The 17,598-nt window shown below is 41.0% G+C and overlaps 1 protein-coding gene across 1 annotated transcript in view; it reads right to left on the bottom strand.

The window, feature by feature from the left end:
- Positions 1 to 17,598, bottom strand: part of LOC139742266 (uncharacterized) — a 44,406-nt gene that overhangs the window by 8,638 nt on the left and 18,170 nt on the right. Inside the window, exons 15-18 of the mRNA XM_071652848.1 lie at positions 4,717 to 4,820; positions 3,988 to 4,204; positions 1,134 to 3,062; positions 129 to 189 (exon numbers count right to left, since the gene is read on the bottom strand). Of these exons, the coding sequence (XP_071508949.1) occupies positions 129 to 189; positions 1,134 to 3,062; positions 3,988 to 4,204; positions 4,717 to 4,820 (2,311 nt within the window). The remainder of the gene's footprint in view (positions 1 to 128; positions 190 to 1,133; positions 3,063 to 3,987; positions 4,205 to 4,716; positions 4,821 to 17,598) is intronic.

Here is a 17,598-nt window from a genome sequence, read left to right as displayed (position 1 = left end):
GCAAATCTCGGCTCTTGCCAATTCGGCGAGTTTAAAATGCATGTGAAAATTTCTGGTTTCACAGCATGTCTAATAGGACGTGACATGCATTAGTAAAATGAACATAACAAAACATACCCGCTACTGACTGATCTTCTGCATTTGAAAATGACATGTCAGAATCTTGCACTATGAAGTCAGCCATGCTGTCTGTGAATGAGACACAAATGAGAAAAATAATGCCTTTGTGTTAGTGCAGAACATTGTAATCTAGTGAAAGGAAATGTCTAAAAATGCTACAAGAGAGAGAGAGAGAGAGAGAGAGAGAGGGAGAGGGGAGAGCAAACTGGTCCCACATGATGTGACCCATTAGGGAAAGGCGTCATAAAGTTGTCTAGGAACAGTACAGTGAAGCTAGTGAAATTCTTTCATGAAAAAAGGAACAGTTACCAATCATGATTGAAGTTTGCAAGAGGCATGACAGCCTTGAGTACTAATGTATCATCTTACAGGAAATATGCACACAAATTGAAGAAAGGATCTGTTTTTCTCAGACCAGTGAAGACAGCATGCCCTAAATGGTCCAACATGCTTATATTCTATGATTCTGTTTTCTTCACTAAAGATTTTCACGACATACCTGTAATGTACGGCTTTCATGCAAAAGATAACAATAAAGACAAAAGACTGCACATTTACTTTGATGATACCAGAGACTCCAACCCAAAGCACCTTCTGATCTGGAGATTCTCCCACTTGAAACCCCTAGCAAATGGGAGACTCCAAGTTGATGGGTGCGAAGCGCGAAGTTCGTAGGGTTCGAGATGCTCTCTGGTGCTATTTAAGGCTTATTTTCTTCAACACACAATAGAAATAAGTAAGAAATCCTTTCCAATGGGAGACAAAGAGCAAGGGCGGGAGAAATTAAATCTTAAGCGGGAGAACGGGAGATTTTGCAAAAATGGGTTTTCGGCGGGAGATCTCCCATCGAAAACGGGAGAGTTGGAGTCTCTGTGATATCATGAAGACTGCAGAAAGATCTCAAGCAAGAAAGATAATGAAACACAAAACTTAAAAGAAGCAGAGAAAAAAAATCACTAAGGAAGACAACAGGAATGAAGGGTGAGGTTACAGAAAATGGGAATGATTCATACCTTCGAGAGCACTGTTTAGTCTAGAGTCCTTGCATCCTGTGGATGAAGAAGCCCTTTCACCATCATCTTCCTCCATTTCATCCTCACTGTTACCAACCAGGACGTTGGAAGCGGTTCTCTTGCGATTCCTATCTGTGTTTGGCACAGACACCTTCCCCTCACTCTGTTCTTCCTCCTCCTCCTCGTCTTCATCATCTGAAACCAGTCTCCTCCTGGTCCCGCGTATCCTAGCAACCACTGGTGATGATGTGTCGACAAATGGGCTGTCATCTGAAGTCAGACCAAGAAGTCTTGATGTTGCATTGAGATCAATGTCTGGCATGGATGGCTTCTCTCTAGGATCACCTTCTCTTGGCGACTTTTCTCTCTGATTCTTGGCTTCTTCCACACCTGATAGCCTCCTGCTATTTCCCAGCTCTTGTTGAAGATTGCTTCCTGACATGTCAAATGAAGAAAGCCATCCCTTGTGCACATCCCTATCTTTTGGCTCCTGATCATGTCTATCATGCAAGGGAGATGAAGAGCAGTCATTCATGCTGGTATCCAGTGGCTCGGCTTGCACACAGAAGCTGGCAACAGACACAGCCACATAGCTCTCCTCGGCACTTGCCTCACATTCCTCCACGGACTCATCGCGACCTCTGCCTTCACCGTCACCAATGGAGCCAGGACTTCTTGAAGCATCTGCCTCCATGGGTGCATCTGCTCCACCGTCGTCCTCAGTCCCGCTGAGGCAGGCATCATCAGATACACTATCTACATCATCCTGAGCCTGGCAGCAAAAACTTGCAATGGAGACCTCCACCATCTCCTCACAGCTACTCCCATCTGCATCAGCATTATCCAACGTCTCATATCCTCTCCCTTCTGACTCTTCAAACTCTCCGTCACAATTCTCGAACGATGCCTGACTCTGGAGTCTCAATTCACAATCACTCATCCGTCCTTTAGATCCTTCTCCATCTTCCCACTCAATGGTGTGCCCTCTGGAATTGGCGTCACTGCTCCTGCTCTCGGCACGACTGAGAGTCAACGACTTGGACTCTTCCAGGGAAAGCTGTCTTGTTGCATCAAAGTAGGGAACATCTGACTGTCGTCCACTGGCCAACTCAGTCATGCCATAACTGTCTGTATCAGAAGGCATCTGATGCTTAGATGGTCTACTAGAACTGTCGGCAAATGCACTCCCCGATGTGAGGACTATATTGGATGTTGCCATGTCTAGAGGACAAGGATCTGAGCCTTCTCCTGTGAGTAGCGAACCCGTTGAGCCCTCTGTGAGGTGCTTGGGAGGGCTCATCCCCACTACAAGCTCATAGCTATCATCATTATCATCATCCATCTCGCGTGGTCCTTCCACCATCTCGGAAGGAGACTTGGGCGAGCCTTGATCGAAGTCCAGATCAAAGTTGACATCGGCATCATTCTGACATGATTTACTCTGTCCATCCTCGTCACCATCAACATGTCGAGCTGACAGGTTGTCATGTTCTCCTCCTTCCCACTCATCCACACTCCTCATTGACAGGTTAGAATCCTCCTCAATGAATGCCCTGTCCCCGACGCAACTACCTGGACGGGAGTTGTCCTCAACGACAAAGACACTTGGTGGCCTCTTCACATCATCTCCAACTGGATCTAGACCATTCTCAAAGTCTTCTTCATTGGACATGAGTGAAGTGTCAATTATCACCAGATCCTCATCTTCCTCTCTGCCACTCCTACCAGTCCCAAGCCCATCATCTTCATGGCAATCCTCAATTTTGACTGAGAGTTCCTGTTGGTCGTCCCGGAAACAGTCATCATCATCGTCTCCACCATCTGTAGCCCTGGTTCCTCTTGTATCATCAAGAGTAAGGTCTTCCATGGTGCGGTCTAAATCCTGGACTGCATCATCAACCCTTGGAAGTCTTGGTGGGGGTCTATCCTCTATATTGTGGAAAGGAAAGGAGCACGTATACTGTATTAACAATTCTGTGATGATGGTACAAGAAGTTTGAAGAATGGAAGTCTAGTAAGAGCAATGCATTACATACTGATTTGCCTTCTAGTTTCCATGCAAGAACATGACAAAATACTTTGCCTCAGAAGTTACACAGGAGAGTCCATGCATTTTTCGTGTGTGTTTCTGCTTCAATTCACTGGATGAAACAATTTGTCAGGCACAATTTGACGCATAGCATCAATATATTGTTAATCATATATTCACACATATATTCACATATTATTGACAGACTGTGTAAAATTTGATAATTACAAAGGACTTCATCAGTCTAGCACTACAAAGCATCCAACCTCAAGTTTTCTTTGCTTCTCTATTCTTGTGAGAGAGAGTGAAAAAAAAATGCTTTTACATGTAATACCGGAAGTTGTTGCACACAAAAACGTAATTGATGAGAGAAAGCACATTTCATGTAAATCATTATGTTAAAGGGAAATGTGCTGTCCAACAAAACTTTAAAAACTTACAGAAACTAGGTGCAGATTGAAATGTACATGCAGTATTTGCAGACAAAGATCAGACATGTAGGGCTAGTCTATGTAATCAAGCTCCTTATTCTAGGCTGTTGGGTTGTTGTACAATTGCTTTTGTTTTTCGACTTTATCTCTATCTGGGCTTCAAATATCAGTAATTCCATGACCAAAAATGTAATCCATCAGGTGTTTTCTCTGACTGGAAATTAATCATAGTCACATTACATCCACACTAAATATGCCATTAAACCTGTCTACAGTGGCCCCCTATCTATAAAAGCCACTTTTCGTGTGTGTGTGCCCCTTGAGCGGCTGCAATGTGTACATTTGTATGTTTGCACTTATAGCGACAGTTACCCAACTTTGGCTCTTGACTTACCCGGTCTGTAATATTTGGGAATGTCCTCAAGAGGAGGTTTGAGGGCGCCCTCCCCACTCTTCTCCATCCACTCACTCTGCAGCCTCTCACGATTGATGTTCATGGAGTAGCGCTTCTTGAGGGCCGACCCGGGCCCTTCGGTCCCACGCTGAATGTGGTCGTTCAGCTTGCGGGTCAGGTCGGACTCTGCAGCCACAAGCTCCTGTGCCCTCTGGACCTGTTCATGTACAACAAAATGCACACACAACAATTGCTTACTATGGGGAGTCTAGCATAAATCATGCTGACTGTACCTAAGTGGCATTACTTGTGAAGATGACCAAAACTACAAAATCACTTCAATTGACATTATAACATGCCATAATGCAGTTTCAAGATTATGACTACATAACAAGCTGCCATGAATTTTTGAGAAGATGGTCATACTGGTAAACTCAAATATAATGCTAAAAAGCAGTTGAAGATCTTGTCTGTGCACATGTATTTGTTTGCTGGTTTCTTTGTGTTTTTTCTCTTCTAATGCAAACTCTTACTGTTGACATCACCCGTATTACATCTATGTTAGTAAGATTACAGTACAGTTGTGTAACACATGATTAGATAGTCTTCCAAACCAAAGCAAAAGCCTCATAAAGTACAGCTGCGGTAACTTCGAGCAAAATTTCATGAATGCTCAAGTGTTGCTCCTAAGATCCCGACATCCCAAACTCCACACTAAGCCATCCTCACCCTCTGCTGAATGTAGTGGTTCCCTTCCTCTTCGTACTCGTGGTTTTGCTCTGCCTGCGCCTCTTGAGAGAACATGAGATCATGGTCGCTGATGCCAAAGATATCTAATGCAAGAAAATGAGAAGGGAAGCATTGGAAAGTCAACAAGTTCTCATGAGCAGAACTTTACCTCTACAAGATTTCCACCTACATGATTGGCAGCATTTGATATCAGATGCAGACTCACCGTGGATAAAGTGAGGGCAGGATCAGTCTATACAGATGTGGAGGTCACTCACTTAACCCTTTAATGTGCCCATACCAGTCACTTCACTTTCCGTAAAAAAGGACCTTCAGTTGATTGGGATGTAAATGCATGTTCAGTTAACTTGATTTATGAGTCAATCCACATCAAATCAACAACTGCTTGTAACCCGACCACCTTCACTTTTCTTTAAACTCGCACCAGATGTTCCCCCAAGTGTCTGACAGAAGATTCTGAAATATTTTGCCCAAAGGTCAAACAGTTGTTATAAAATGGGCTTTAGAATCTCTGTAATCTGATTGGTCAATTGTCATGCATTGATTTTTTACTGATCCACACTGAGCCATGCATCTGGTAAAATCTGAACGCATGGCTCAAGTCTTGTATAGTGTTGTAGGTGTAACGGACGCATGATGGAGAAAATATTTGTATTTCATGAATTTACGGGCCAATTTTATAACACAAATTATGCACAGGCCTATTTTGTGGATCAGTGAGAATTGGATGCTCTCATTTAACTTTGGAACAGTCTAAAACCCACTCGCTGCGCTCATGGGATTAAACACTTCCAAAATTAAACTTGTGCATCCAATTCTCACCGATCCACTCTGTCCTGTGCATCATTTGTATACTGATATACAGCTTCCCTTAGCAACCAACATGTCGTCAAACAACAGAGGTTGAATAAAATTTGCCACAAACTGTACTATCTAATGAAAGGGTGTACAAAGTAAATGGGAATAAAAGGGCTATGGAAATTAGCCTGCAAAATAAAAGGGCATACAAAGCAGCTGGGAATAAAAGGGTTATAGAACTGGCCTGCAAAATAAAAGGGTGCACAAAGTAGCTGGGAATAAAAGGGTTATAGAACTGGCCAGCAAAATGAAACGGCGTACAAAGCAGATGGGAATAAAAGGGTTATAGAAACTGTCCTGCCAAGTGAAGGGGTATACAAAGTAGATGGGAATAAAAGGGTTATAGAAACTGTCCTGCCAAATGAAAGGGTAAACAAAATAGCTGGGAATAAAAGGGTTATAGAAACTGGCCTGCCAAAATGAAAGGGTGTACAGAGCAGATGGGAATAAAAGGGTTATAGAAACTGGCTTGCCAAATGAAAGGGTGTACAGAGTAGACAGGGATAAAGGGTTATAGAAACTGGCCCGCCAAACGAAAGGGTGTACAAAGCATATGGGAATAAAGGGTTATAGAAAGGGTATACAAAGTAGCTGGGAATAAAAGGGATATAGAAACTGTCCTGCAAAATGAAAGGGCGTACAAAGCAGGTGGGAATAAAAGGGTTATAGAAACTGGCCTGGCAAATGAAAGGGTGTACAAAGTTGCTGGGAATAAAGGGTTATAGAAACTTGCTTGCCAAATGAAAGGGTGTACAGAGCAGATGGGAATAAAAGGGTTATAGAAACTGGCCAAGAAATTGAAAGGGCATACAAAGCAGCTGGGAATAAATGGGTTATAGAAACTGGCCGGCCGATTGAAAGGGTATACAAAGTAGCTGGGAATAAAAGGGTTATAGAAACTGGCCGGCCAAATGAAAGGGTGTATAAAGGAGATGGGAATAAAAGGGTTATAGAAACTGGCGTGTCAAATGAAAGGGTATACAAAGTAGCTGGGAATAAAAGGGTTATAGAAACTGGCTTGCAAAATGAAACTGCCTTGCAAAGTAGCTGGGATTAAAAGGGTTATAGAAACTGTCCTGCGAAATGAAAGGGTGTACAAAGTAGCTGGGAATAAAAGGGTTATAGAAACTGTCCTGCGAAATGAAAGGGTGTACAAAGTAGCTGGGAATAAAAGGGTTATATACACTGTCCTGGCAAATGAAAGGGTGTAAAAATTAGCTGGGTTTAAAGGGTTATAGAAACAGGCCTGGCAAATGAAAGGGTATACAAAGTAGCTGGGAATAAAAGGGTTATAGAAACTGGCCGGCCAAATGAAAGGGTGTATAAAGGAGATGGGAATAAAAGGGTTATAGAAACTGGCGTGTCAAATGACGGGTATACAAAGTAGCTGGGAATAAAAGGGTTATACAAACTGGCTTGCAAAATGAAACTGCCTTGCAAAGTAGCTGGGATTAAAAGGGTTATAGAAACTGGCCTGCCAAATGAAAGGGTGTACAGAGGAGATGGGAATAAAAGGGTTATAAAAACTGTCCTGCAAAATGAAAGGGGGTACAGAGCAGATGGGAATAAAAGGGTTATGTAATTGGCTTGCAATATGAAAGGGTGCACAAAGCAGCTGGGAATAAACAGGTTATAGAACTAGCCTACAAAATGAAAGGGTGCACAAAGAAGCTGGGAATAAAAGGGTTATAGAAACTGTCCTGCAAAATGAAAGGTGGTACAAGGTAGATGGGAATAAAAGGGTTATAAACACTGTCCTGGCAAATGAAAGGGTGTATAAATTAACTGGGAATAAGGGCTATGGAAATTAGCCTGCAAAATAAAAGGGCATACAAAGCAGCTGGGAATAAAAGGGTTATAGAACTGGCCTGCAAAATAAAAGGGTGCACAAAGTAGCTGGGAATAAAAGGGTTATAGAACTGGCCAGCAAAATGAAACGGCGTACAAAGCAGATGGGAATAAAAGGGTTATAGAAACTGTCCTGCCAAGTGAAGGGGTATACAAAGTAGATGGGAATAAAAGGGTTATAGAAACTGTCCTGCCAAATGAAAGGGTAAACAAAATAGCTGGGAATAAAAGGGTTATAGAAACTGGCCTGCCAAAATGAAAGGGTGTACAGAGCAGATGGGAATAAAAGGGTTATAGAAACTGGCTTGCCAAATGAAAGGGTGTACAGAGTAGACAGGGATAAAGGGTTATAGAAACTGGCCCGCCAAACGAAAGGGTGTACAAAGCATATGGGAATAAAGGGTTATAGAAAGGGTATACAAAGTAGCTGGGAATAAAAGGGATATAGAAACTGTCCTGCAAAATGAAAGGGCGTACAAAGCAGATGGGAATAAAAGGGTTATAGAAACTGGCCTGGCAAATGAAAGGGTGTACAAAGTTGCTGGGAATAAAGGGTTATAGAAACTTGCTTGCCAAATGAAAGGGTGTACAGAGCAGATGGGAATAAAAGGGTTATAGAAACTGGCCAAGAAATTGAAAGGGCATACAAAGCAGCTGGGAATAAATGGGTTATAGAAACTGGCCGGCCGATTGAAAGGGTATACAAAGTAGCTGGGAATAAAAGGGTTATAGAAACTGGCCGGCCAAATGAAAGGGTGTATAAAGGAGATGGGAATAAAAGGGTTATAGAAACTGGCGTGTCAAATGAAAGGGTATACAAAGTAGCTGGGAATAAAAGGGTTATAGAAACTGGCTTGCAAAATGAAACTGCCTTGCAAAGTAGCTGGGATTAAAAGGGTTATAGAAACTGTCCTGCGAAATGAAAGGGTGTACAAAGTAGCTGGGAATAAAAGGGTTATAGAAACTGTCCTGCGAAATGAAAGGGTGTACAAAGTAGCTGGGAATAAAAGGGTTATAGAAACTGGCCTGCAAAATGAAAGGGTGTACAGAGGAGATGGGAATAAAATGGTTATAGAAACTGTCCTGCAAAATGAAAGGGGGTACAGAGCAGATGGGAATAAAAGGGTTATGTAATTGGCTTCCAATATGAAAGGGTGCACAAAGCAGCTGGGAATAAAAGGGTTATAGAAACTGGCGTGTCAAATGAAAGGGTATACAAAGTAGCTGGGAATAAAAGGGTTATAGAAACTGGCTTGCAAAATGAAACTGCCTTGCAAAGTAGCTGGGATTAAAAGGGTTATAGAAACTGTCCTGCGAAATGAAAGGGTGTACAAAGTAGCTGGGAATAAAAGGGTTATAGAACTAGCCTACAAAATGAAAGGGTGCACAAAGAAGCTGGGAATAAAAGGGTTATAGAAACTGTCCTGCAAAATGAAAGGTGGTACAAGGTAGATGGGAATAAAAGGGTTATAGAACTGGCATGCAAAATGAAAGGGTGTACAGAGGAGATGGGAATAAAATGGTTATAGAAACTGTCCTGCAAAATGAAAGGGGGTACAGAGCAGATGGGAATAAAAGGGTTATGTAATTGGCTTGCAATATGAAAGGGTGCACAAAGCAGCTGGGAATAAACAGGTTATAGAACTAGCCTACAAAATGAAAGGGTGCACAAAGAAGCTGGGAATAATAGGGTTATAGAAACTGTCCTGCAAAATGAAAGGTGGTACAAGGTAGATGGGAATAAAAGGGTTATAGAACTGGCATGCAAAATGAAAGGGGGTACAAGGCAGCTGGAAATAAAAGGGTTATATACACTGTCCTGGCAAATGAAAGGGTGTATAAATTAACTGGGAATAAAAGGGTTATAGAAACTGTCCTGGCAAATGAAAGGGTGTAAAAATTAGCTGGGTTTAAAGGGTTATAGAAACAGGCCTGGCAAATGAAAGGGTATACAAAGTAGCTGGGAATAAAAGGGTTATAGAAACTGGCCGGCCAAATGAAAGGGTGTATAAAGGAGATGGGAATAAAAGGGTTATAGAAACTGGCGTGTCAAATGAAAGGGTATACAAAGTAGCTGGGAATAAAAGGGTTATAGAAACTGGCTTGCAAAATGAAACTGCCTTGCAAAGTAGCTGGGATTAAAAGGGTTATAGAAACTGTCCTGCGAAATGAAAGGGTATACAAAGTAGCTGGGAATAAAAGGGTTATAGAAACTGGCCGGCCAAATTGAAGGGTGTATAAAGGAGATGGGAATAAAAGGGTTATAGAAACTGGCGTGTCAAATGAAAGGGTATACAAAGTAGCTGGGAATAAAAGGGTTATAGAAACTGGCTTGCAAAATGAAACTGCCTTGCAAAGTAGCTGGGATTAAAAGGGTTATAGAAACTGTCCTGCGAAATGAAAGGGTGTACAAAGTAGCTGGGAATAAAAGGGTTATAGAAACTGTCCTGCGAAATGAAAGGGTGTACAAAGTAGCTGGGAATAAAAGGGTTATAGAAACTGGCCTGCCAAATGAAAGGGTGTACAGAGGAGATGGGAATAAAAGGGTTACAGAAACTGTCCTGCAAAATGAAAGGGGGTACAGAGCAGATGGGAATAAAAGGGTTATGTAATTGGCTTGCAATATGAAAGGGTGCACAAAGCAGCTGGGAATAAACAGGTTATAGAACTAGCCTACAAAATGAAAGGGTGCACAAAGAAGCTGGGAATAAAAGGGTTATAGAAACTGTCCTGCAAAATGAAAGATGGTACAAGGTAGATGGGAATAAAAGGGTTATAGAACTGGCATGCAAAATGAAAGGGGGTACAAGGCAGCTGGAAATAAAAGGGTTATATACACTGTCCTGGCAAATGAAAGGGTGTAAAAATTAGCTGGGTTTAAAGGGTTATAGAAACAGGCCTGGCAAATGAAAGGGTATACAAAGTAGCTGGGAATAAAAGGGTTATAGAAACTGGCCGGCCAAATGAAAGGGTGTATAAAGGAGATGGGAATAAAAGGGTTATAGAAACTGGCGTGTCAAATGACGGGTATACAAAGTAGCTGGGAATAAAAGGGTTATACAAACTGGCTTGCAAAATGAAACTGCCTTGCAAAGTAGCTGGGATTAAAAGGGTTATAGAAGCTGGCCTGCCAAATGAAAGGGTGTACAGAGGAGATGGGAATAAAAGGGTTATAAAAACTGTCCTGCAAAATGAAAGGGGGTACAGAGCAGATGGGAATAAAAGGGTTATGTAATTGGCTTGCAATATGAAAGGGTGCACAAAGCAGCTGGGAATAAACAGGTTATAGAACTAGCCTACAAAATGAAAGGGTGCACAAAGAAGCTGGGAATAAAAGGGTTATAGAAACTGTCCTGCAAAATGAAAGGTGGTACAAGGTAGATGGGAATAAAAGGGTTATAAACACTGTCCTGGCAAATGAAAGGGTGTATAAATTAACTGGGAATAAAAGGGTTATAGAAACTGTCCTGGCAAATGAAAGGGTGTAAAAATTAGCTGGGAATAAAAGGGTTATAGAAACAGGCCTGGCAAATGAAAGGGTATACAAAGTAGCTGGGATTAAAAGGGTTATAGAAACTGTCCTGCAAAATGAAAGGGTGTACAAAGTAGTTGGGAATAAAAGGATTATAGAAACTGTCCTGCCAAATGAAAGGGGGTACAGAGTAGATGGGAATAAAAGGGATATAGAAACTGTCCTGGCAAATGAAAGGGGGTACAGAGTAGATGGGAATAAAAGGGTTATAGAAACTGGCCGGCCAGTTGAAAGGGCGTACAAAGCAGCTAGGAATAAAAGGATTATAGACCTGGTGTGCCAAATGAAAGGGTGTATAAAGGAGATGGGAATAAATGGGCTATAGAAACTGGCCTGCCAAATGAAAGGGTATACAAAGTAGCTCAGAATAAAAGGGTTATAGAAAATGTCCTGCAAAATGAAAGGGTGTACAAAGTAGATGGGAATAAAAGGGTTATAGAAACTGTCCTGCCAAATGAAAGGGTGTACGAAGCATATGGGAATAAAAGGGTTATAGAAACTGGCCTGCCAAATGAAAGGGTGTACAAAGCAGATGGGAATAAAAGGGTTATAGAAATTGGCCTGCCAAATGAAAGGGTGTACAGAGCAGATGGGAATAAAAGGGTTATAGAAACTGGCCTGCCAAATGAAAGGGTATATAAAGGAGATAGGAATAAAAGGGTTATATAAAATGGCATGCCAAATGAAAGGGTATACAAAGTAGCTGGGAATAAAAGGGTTATTGAAACTGTCCTGCAAAATGAAAGGGTGTACAAAGTATCTGGGAATAAAAGGGTTATAGAAACTCGCCTGCCAAATGAAAGGATATACAGAGGAGATGGGAATAAAAAGGGTTATAGAAACTGTCCTGCGAAATGAAAGGGTGTACAAAGTAGCTGGGAATAAAAGGGTTATAGAAACTCGCCTGGCACATGAAAGGGTGTACAGAGTAGCTTAGCATAAAAGGGTTATAGAAACTGTCCTGGTAAATGAAAGGGTGTACAAAGCAGATGGGAATAAAAGGGTTATAGAAACTGTCCTGGCAAATGAAAGGATGTACAAACTAGCTGGTAATAAAAGGGATATAGAAACTGTCCTCCAAAATAAAAGGGCATACAAAGCAGCTGGGAATAAAAGGGTTATAGAACTGGCCTGCAAAATGAAAGGGTATACAAAGTATATGGGAATAAAAGGGTTATAGAAACTGTCCTCCAAAATAAAAGGGCATACAAAGCAGCTGGGAATAAAAGGGTTATAGAACTGGCCTGCAAAATAAAAGGGTATACAAAGTAGCTGAGAATAAAAGGGTTATAGAAACTGTCCTGTGAAATGAAAGGGTGTACAAAGTAGCTGGGAATAAAAGGGTTATAGAAACTGTCCTGCGAAATGAAAGGGCATACAAAGCAGCTGGGAATAAAAGGGTTATAGAACTGGCCTGCAAAATAAAAGGGTATACAAAGTAGCTGAGAATAAAAGGGTTATAGAAACTGGCCTGCGAAATGAAAGGGTGTACAAAGTAGCTGGGAATAAAAGGGTTATAGAAACTGTCCTGCGAAATGAAATGGTATACAAAGTATCTGGGAATAAAAGGGTTATAGATACTGTCCTGGCAAATGAAAGGGTGTACAATGTAGCTGGGAATAAAAGGGTTATAGAACTAGCCTACAAAATGAAAGGGTGCACCAAGAAGCTGGGAATAAAAGGGTTATAGAAACTGTCCTGCAAAATGAAAGGTGGTACAAGGTAGATGGGAATAAAAGGGTTATAGAACTGGCATGCAAAATGAAAGGGTATACGAAGTAGCTGGGAATAAAAGGGTTATATACACTGTCATGGCAAATGAAAGGGTGTACAAATTAGCTGGGAATAAAAGAGTTATAGAAACAGACCTGCCAAATGAAAGGGTATACAAAGTAGCTGGGAATAAAAGGGTTATAGAAACTGTCCTGCAAAATGAAAGGGTGTACAAAGTAGTTGGGAATAAAAGGGTTATAGAAACTGGCCTGCCAAATGAAAGGGTGTACAAAGCAGATGGGAATAAAGGGGTTATAGGAACTGGCCTTGCAAATGAAAGGGTGTACAAAGTAGCTGGGAATAAAAGGGTTATAGAAACTGGCCAGCGAAATGAAAGGGTGTACGAAGCATATGGGAATAAAAGGGTTATAGAAACTGGCCGGCCAGTTGAAAGGGCGTACAAAGCAGCTAGGAATAAAAGGATTATAGACCTGGTGTGCCAAATGAAAGGGTGTATAAAGGAGATGGGAATAAATGGGCTATAGAAACTGGCCTGCCAAATGAAAGGGTATACAAAGTAGCTCAGAATAAAAGAGTTATAGAAAATGTCCTGCAAAATGAAAGGGTGTACAAAGTAGATGGGAATAAAAGGGTTATAGAAACTGTCCTGGCAAATGAAAGGGTGTACAAAGCATATGGGAATAAAAGGGTTATAAACACTGTCCTGCACAATGAAAGGGTGTACATAGTATCTGGGAATAAAAGGGTTATAGAAACTGGCCTGCCAAATGAAAGGGTATATAAAGGAGATGGGAATAAATGGGTTATATAAAATGGCATGCCAAATGAAAGGGTATACAAAGTAGCTGGGAATAAAAGGGTTATTGAAACTGTCCTGCAAAATGAAAGGGTGTACAAAGTATCTGGGAATAAAAGGGTTATAGAAACTCGCCTGGCACATGAAAGGGTGTACAGAGTAGCTGGGAATAAAAGGGTTATAGAAACTGTCCTGCCAAATGAAAGGATATACAGAGGAGATGGAATAAAAGGGTTATAGAAACTGTCCTGCGAAATGAAAGGGTATACAAAGTAGCTGGGAATAAAAGGGTTATAGAAACTGTCCTGCGAAATGAAAGGGTGTACAAAGTAGCTGGGAATAAAAGGGTTATAGAAACTGTCCTGCGAAATGAAAGGGTGTATTAAGGAGATGGGAATAAAAGGGTTATAGAAACTGTCCTGCCAAATGAAAGGGTGTACAAAGTAGCTGGGAATAAAAGGGTTATAGAACTAGCCAACAAAATGAAAGGGTGCACAAAGAAGCTGGGAATAAAAGGGTTATAGAAACTGTCCTGCAAAATGAAAGGGTGTACAAAGCAGAAGGGAATAAAAGGGTTATAAACACTGTCCTGCACAATGAAAGGGTGTACAAAGTATCTGGGAATAAAAGGGTTATAGAAACTCGCCTGGCACATGAAAGGGTGTACAGAGTAGCTGGGAATAAAAGGGTTATAGAAACTGTCCTGCAAAATGAAAGGGTGTACAAAGTAGCTGAGAATAAAAGGGTTATAGAAACTGTCCTGCGAAATGAAAGGGTGTATAAAGGAGATGGGAATAAAAGGGTTATAGAAACTGGCCTGCCAAATAAAAGGGTGTACAAAGTATCTGGGAATAAAAGGGTTATACAAACTGTCCTGCGAAATGAAAGGGTGTAAAAAGGAGATGGGAATAAAAGGGTTATAGAAACTGGCCTGCCAAATGAAAGGGTATACAGAGGAGATGGGAATAAAAGGGTTATAGAAACTGTCCTGCAAAATGAAAGGGTGTACAAAGCATATGGGAATAAAAGGGTTATAGAAATTGGGCGGCCAATTGAAAGGGTATACAATGTAGCTGGGAATAAAAGGGATATAGAAACTGTCCTGCAAAATGAAAGGGGGTACAAGGTAGATGGGAATCAAAGGGTTATAGAACTGGCATGCAAAATGAAAGGGGGTACAAGGCAGCTGGAAATAAAAGGGTTATATACACTGTCATGGCAAATGAAAGGGTGTACAAATTAGCTGGGAATAAAAGAGTTATAGAAACAGACCTGCCAAATGAAAGGGTATACAAAGTAGCTGGGAATAAAAGGGTTATAGAAACTGTCCTGCAAAATGAAAGGGTGTACAAAGTAGTTGGGAATAAAAGGGTTATAGAAACTGGCCTGCCAAATGAAAGGGTGTACAAAGCAGATGGGAATAAAGGGGTTATAGGAACTGGCCTTGCAAATGAAAGGGTGTACAAAGTAGCTGGGAATAAAAGGGTTATAGAAACTGGCCAGCGAAATGAAAGGGTGTACGAAGCATATGGGAATAAAAGGGTTATAGAAACTGGCCGGCCAGTTGAAAGGGCATACAAAGCAGCTAGGAATAAAAGGATTATAGACCTGGTGTGCCAAATGAAAGGGTGTATAAAGGAGATGGGAATAAATGGGCTATAGAAACTGGCCTGCCAAATGAAAGGGTATACAAAGTAGCTCAGAATAAAAGAGTTATAGAAAATGTCCTGCAAAATGAAAGGGTGTACAAAGTAGATGGGAATAAAAGGGTTATAGAAACTGTCCTGGCAAATGAAAGGGTGTACAAAGCATATGGGAATAAAAGGGTTATAAACACTGTCCTGCACAATGAAAGGGTGTACATAGTATCTGGGAATAAAAGGGTTATAGAAACTGGCCTGCCAAATGAAAGGGTATATAAAGGAGATGGGAATAAATGGGTTATATAAAATGGCATGCCAAATGAAAGGGTATACAAAGTAGCTGGGAATAAAAGGGTTATTGAAACTGTCCTGCAAAATGAAAGGGTGTACAAAGTATCTGGGAATAAAAGGGTTATAGAAACTCGCCTGGCACATGAAAGGGTGTACAGAGTAGCTGGGAATAAAAGGGTTATAGAAACTGTCCTGCCAAATGAAAGGATATACAGAGGAGATGGAATAAAAGGGTTATAGAAACTGTCCTGTGAAATGAAAGGGTATACAAAGTAGCTGGGAATTAAAGGGTTATAGAAACTGTCCTGCGAAATGAAAGGGTGTACAAAGTAGCTGGGAATAAAAGGGTTATAGAAACTGTCCTGCGAAATGAAAGGGTGTATTAAGGAGATGGGAATAAAAGGGTTATAGAAACTGTCCTGCCAAATGAAAGGGTGTACAAAGTAGCTGGGAATAAAAGGGTTATAGAACTAGCCAACAAAATGAAAGGGTGCACAAAGAAGCTGGGAATAAAAGGGTTATAGAAACTGTCCTGCAAAATGAAAGGGTGTACAAAGCAGAAGGGAATAAAAGGGTTATAAACACTGTCCTGCACAATGAAAGGGTGTACAAAGTATCTGGGAATAAAAGGGTTATAGAAACTCGCCTGGCACATGAAAGGGTGTACAGAGTAGCTGGGAATAAAAGGGTTATAGAAACTGTCCTGCAAAATGAAAGGGTGTACAAAGTAGCTGAGAATAAAAGGGTTATAGAAACTGTCCTGCGAAATGAAAGGGTGTATAAAGGAGATGGGAATAAAAGGGTTATAGAAACTGGCCTGCCAAATGAAAGGGTATACAGAGGAGATGGGAATAAAAGGGTTATAGAAACTGTCCTGCAAAATGAAAGGGTGTACAAAGCATATGGGAATAAAAGGGTTATAGAAATTGGGCGGCCAATTGAAAGGGTATACAATGTAGCTGGGAATAAAAGGGATATAGAAACTGTCCTGCAAAATGAAAGGGGGTACAAGGTAGATGGGAATCAAAGGGTTATAGAACTGGCATGCAAAATGAAAGGGGGTACAAGGCAGCTGGAAATAAAAGGGTTATATACACTGTCCTGGCAAATGAAAGGGTATACAAAGTAGATGGGAATAAAAGGGTTATAGAAACTGGCCTGCCAAATGAAAGGGTATACAAAGTAGCTGGGAATAAAAGGGTTATAGAAACTAACTGTCCTGGTAAATGAAAGGGGGTACAAAGCATATGGGAATAAAAGGGTTATAGAAACTGGCCTGGCAAATGAAAGGGTGTACAAAGTAGCTGGGAATAAAAGGGTTATAAAAACTGGCATGGCAAATGAAAGGGTGTACAAAGTAGCTGGGAATAAAAGGGTTATAGAAACTGGCCTGCCAAATGAAAGGGTGTACAAAGCATATGGGAATAACAGGGTTATAGAAACTGGCCTGCAAAATGAAAGGGTGTACAAAGCATATGGGAATAAAAGGGTTATAGAAACTGGCCTGCAAAATGAAAGGGTGTACAAAGCATATGGGAATAAAAGGGTTATAGAAACTGGCCTGCGAAATGAAAGGGTGTATAAAGGAGATGGGAATAAAAGGGTTATAGAAACTGGCCTGCCAAATAAAAGGGTGTACAAAGTATCTGGGAATAAAAGGGTTATACAAACTGTCCTGCGAAATGAAAGGGTGTAAAAAGGAGATGGGAATAAAAGGGTTATAGAAACTGGCCTGCCAAATGAAAGGGTATACAGAGGAGATGGGAATAAAAGGGTTATAGAAACTGTCCTGCAAAATGAAAGGGTGTACAAAGCATATGGGAATAAAAGGGTTATAGAAATTGGGCGGCCAATTGAAAGGGTATACAATGTAGCTGGGAATAAAAGGGATATAGAAACTGTCCTGCAAAATGAAAGGGGGTACAAGGTAGATGGGAATCAAAGGGTTATAGAACTGGCATGCAAAATGAAAGGGGGTACAAGGCAGCTGGAAATAAAAGGGTTATATACACTGTCCTGGCAAATGAAAGGGTATACAAAGTAGATGGGAATAAAAGGGTTATAGAAACTGGCCTGCCAAATGAAAGGGTATACAAAGTAGCTGGGAATAAAAGGGTTATAGAAACTAACTGTCCTGGTAAATGAAAGGGGGTACAAAG

Source organism: Diadema antillarum, unplaced genomic scaffold (assembly GCF_040938485.1).
Source record: "Diadema antillarum isolate AM-2024a unplaced genomic scaffold, OU_Dant_1.0 scf00000032, whole genome shotgun sequence".
NCBI classification, from domain to species: domain Eukaryota; kingdom Metazoa; phylum Echinodermata; class Echinoidea; order Diadematoida; family Diadematidae; genus Diadema; species Diadema antillarum.
This window is presented reverse-complemented; position numbering and strand designations above follow the sequence as displayed.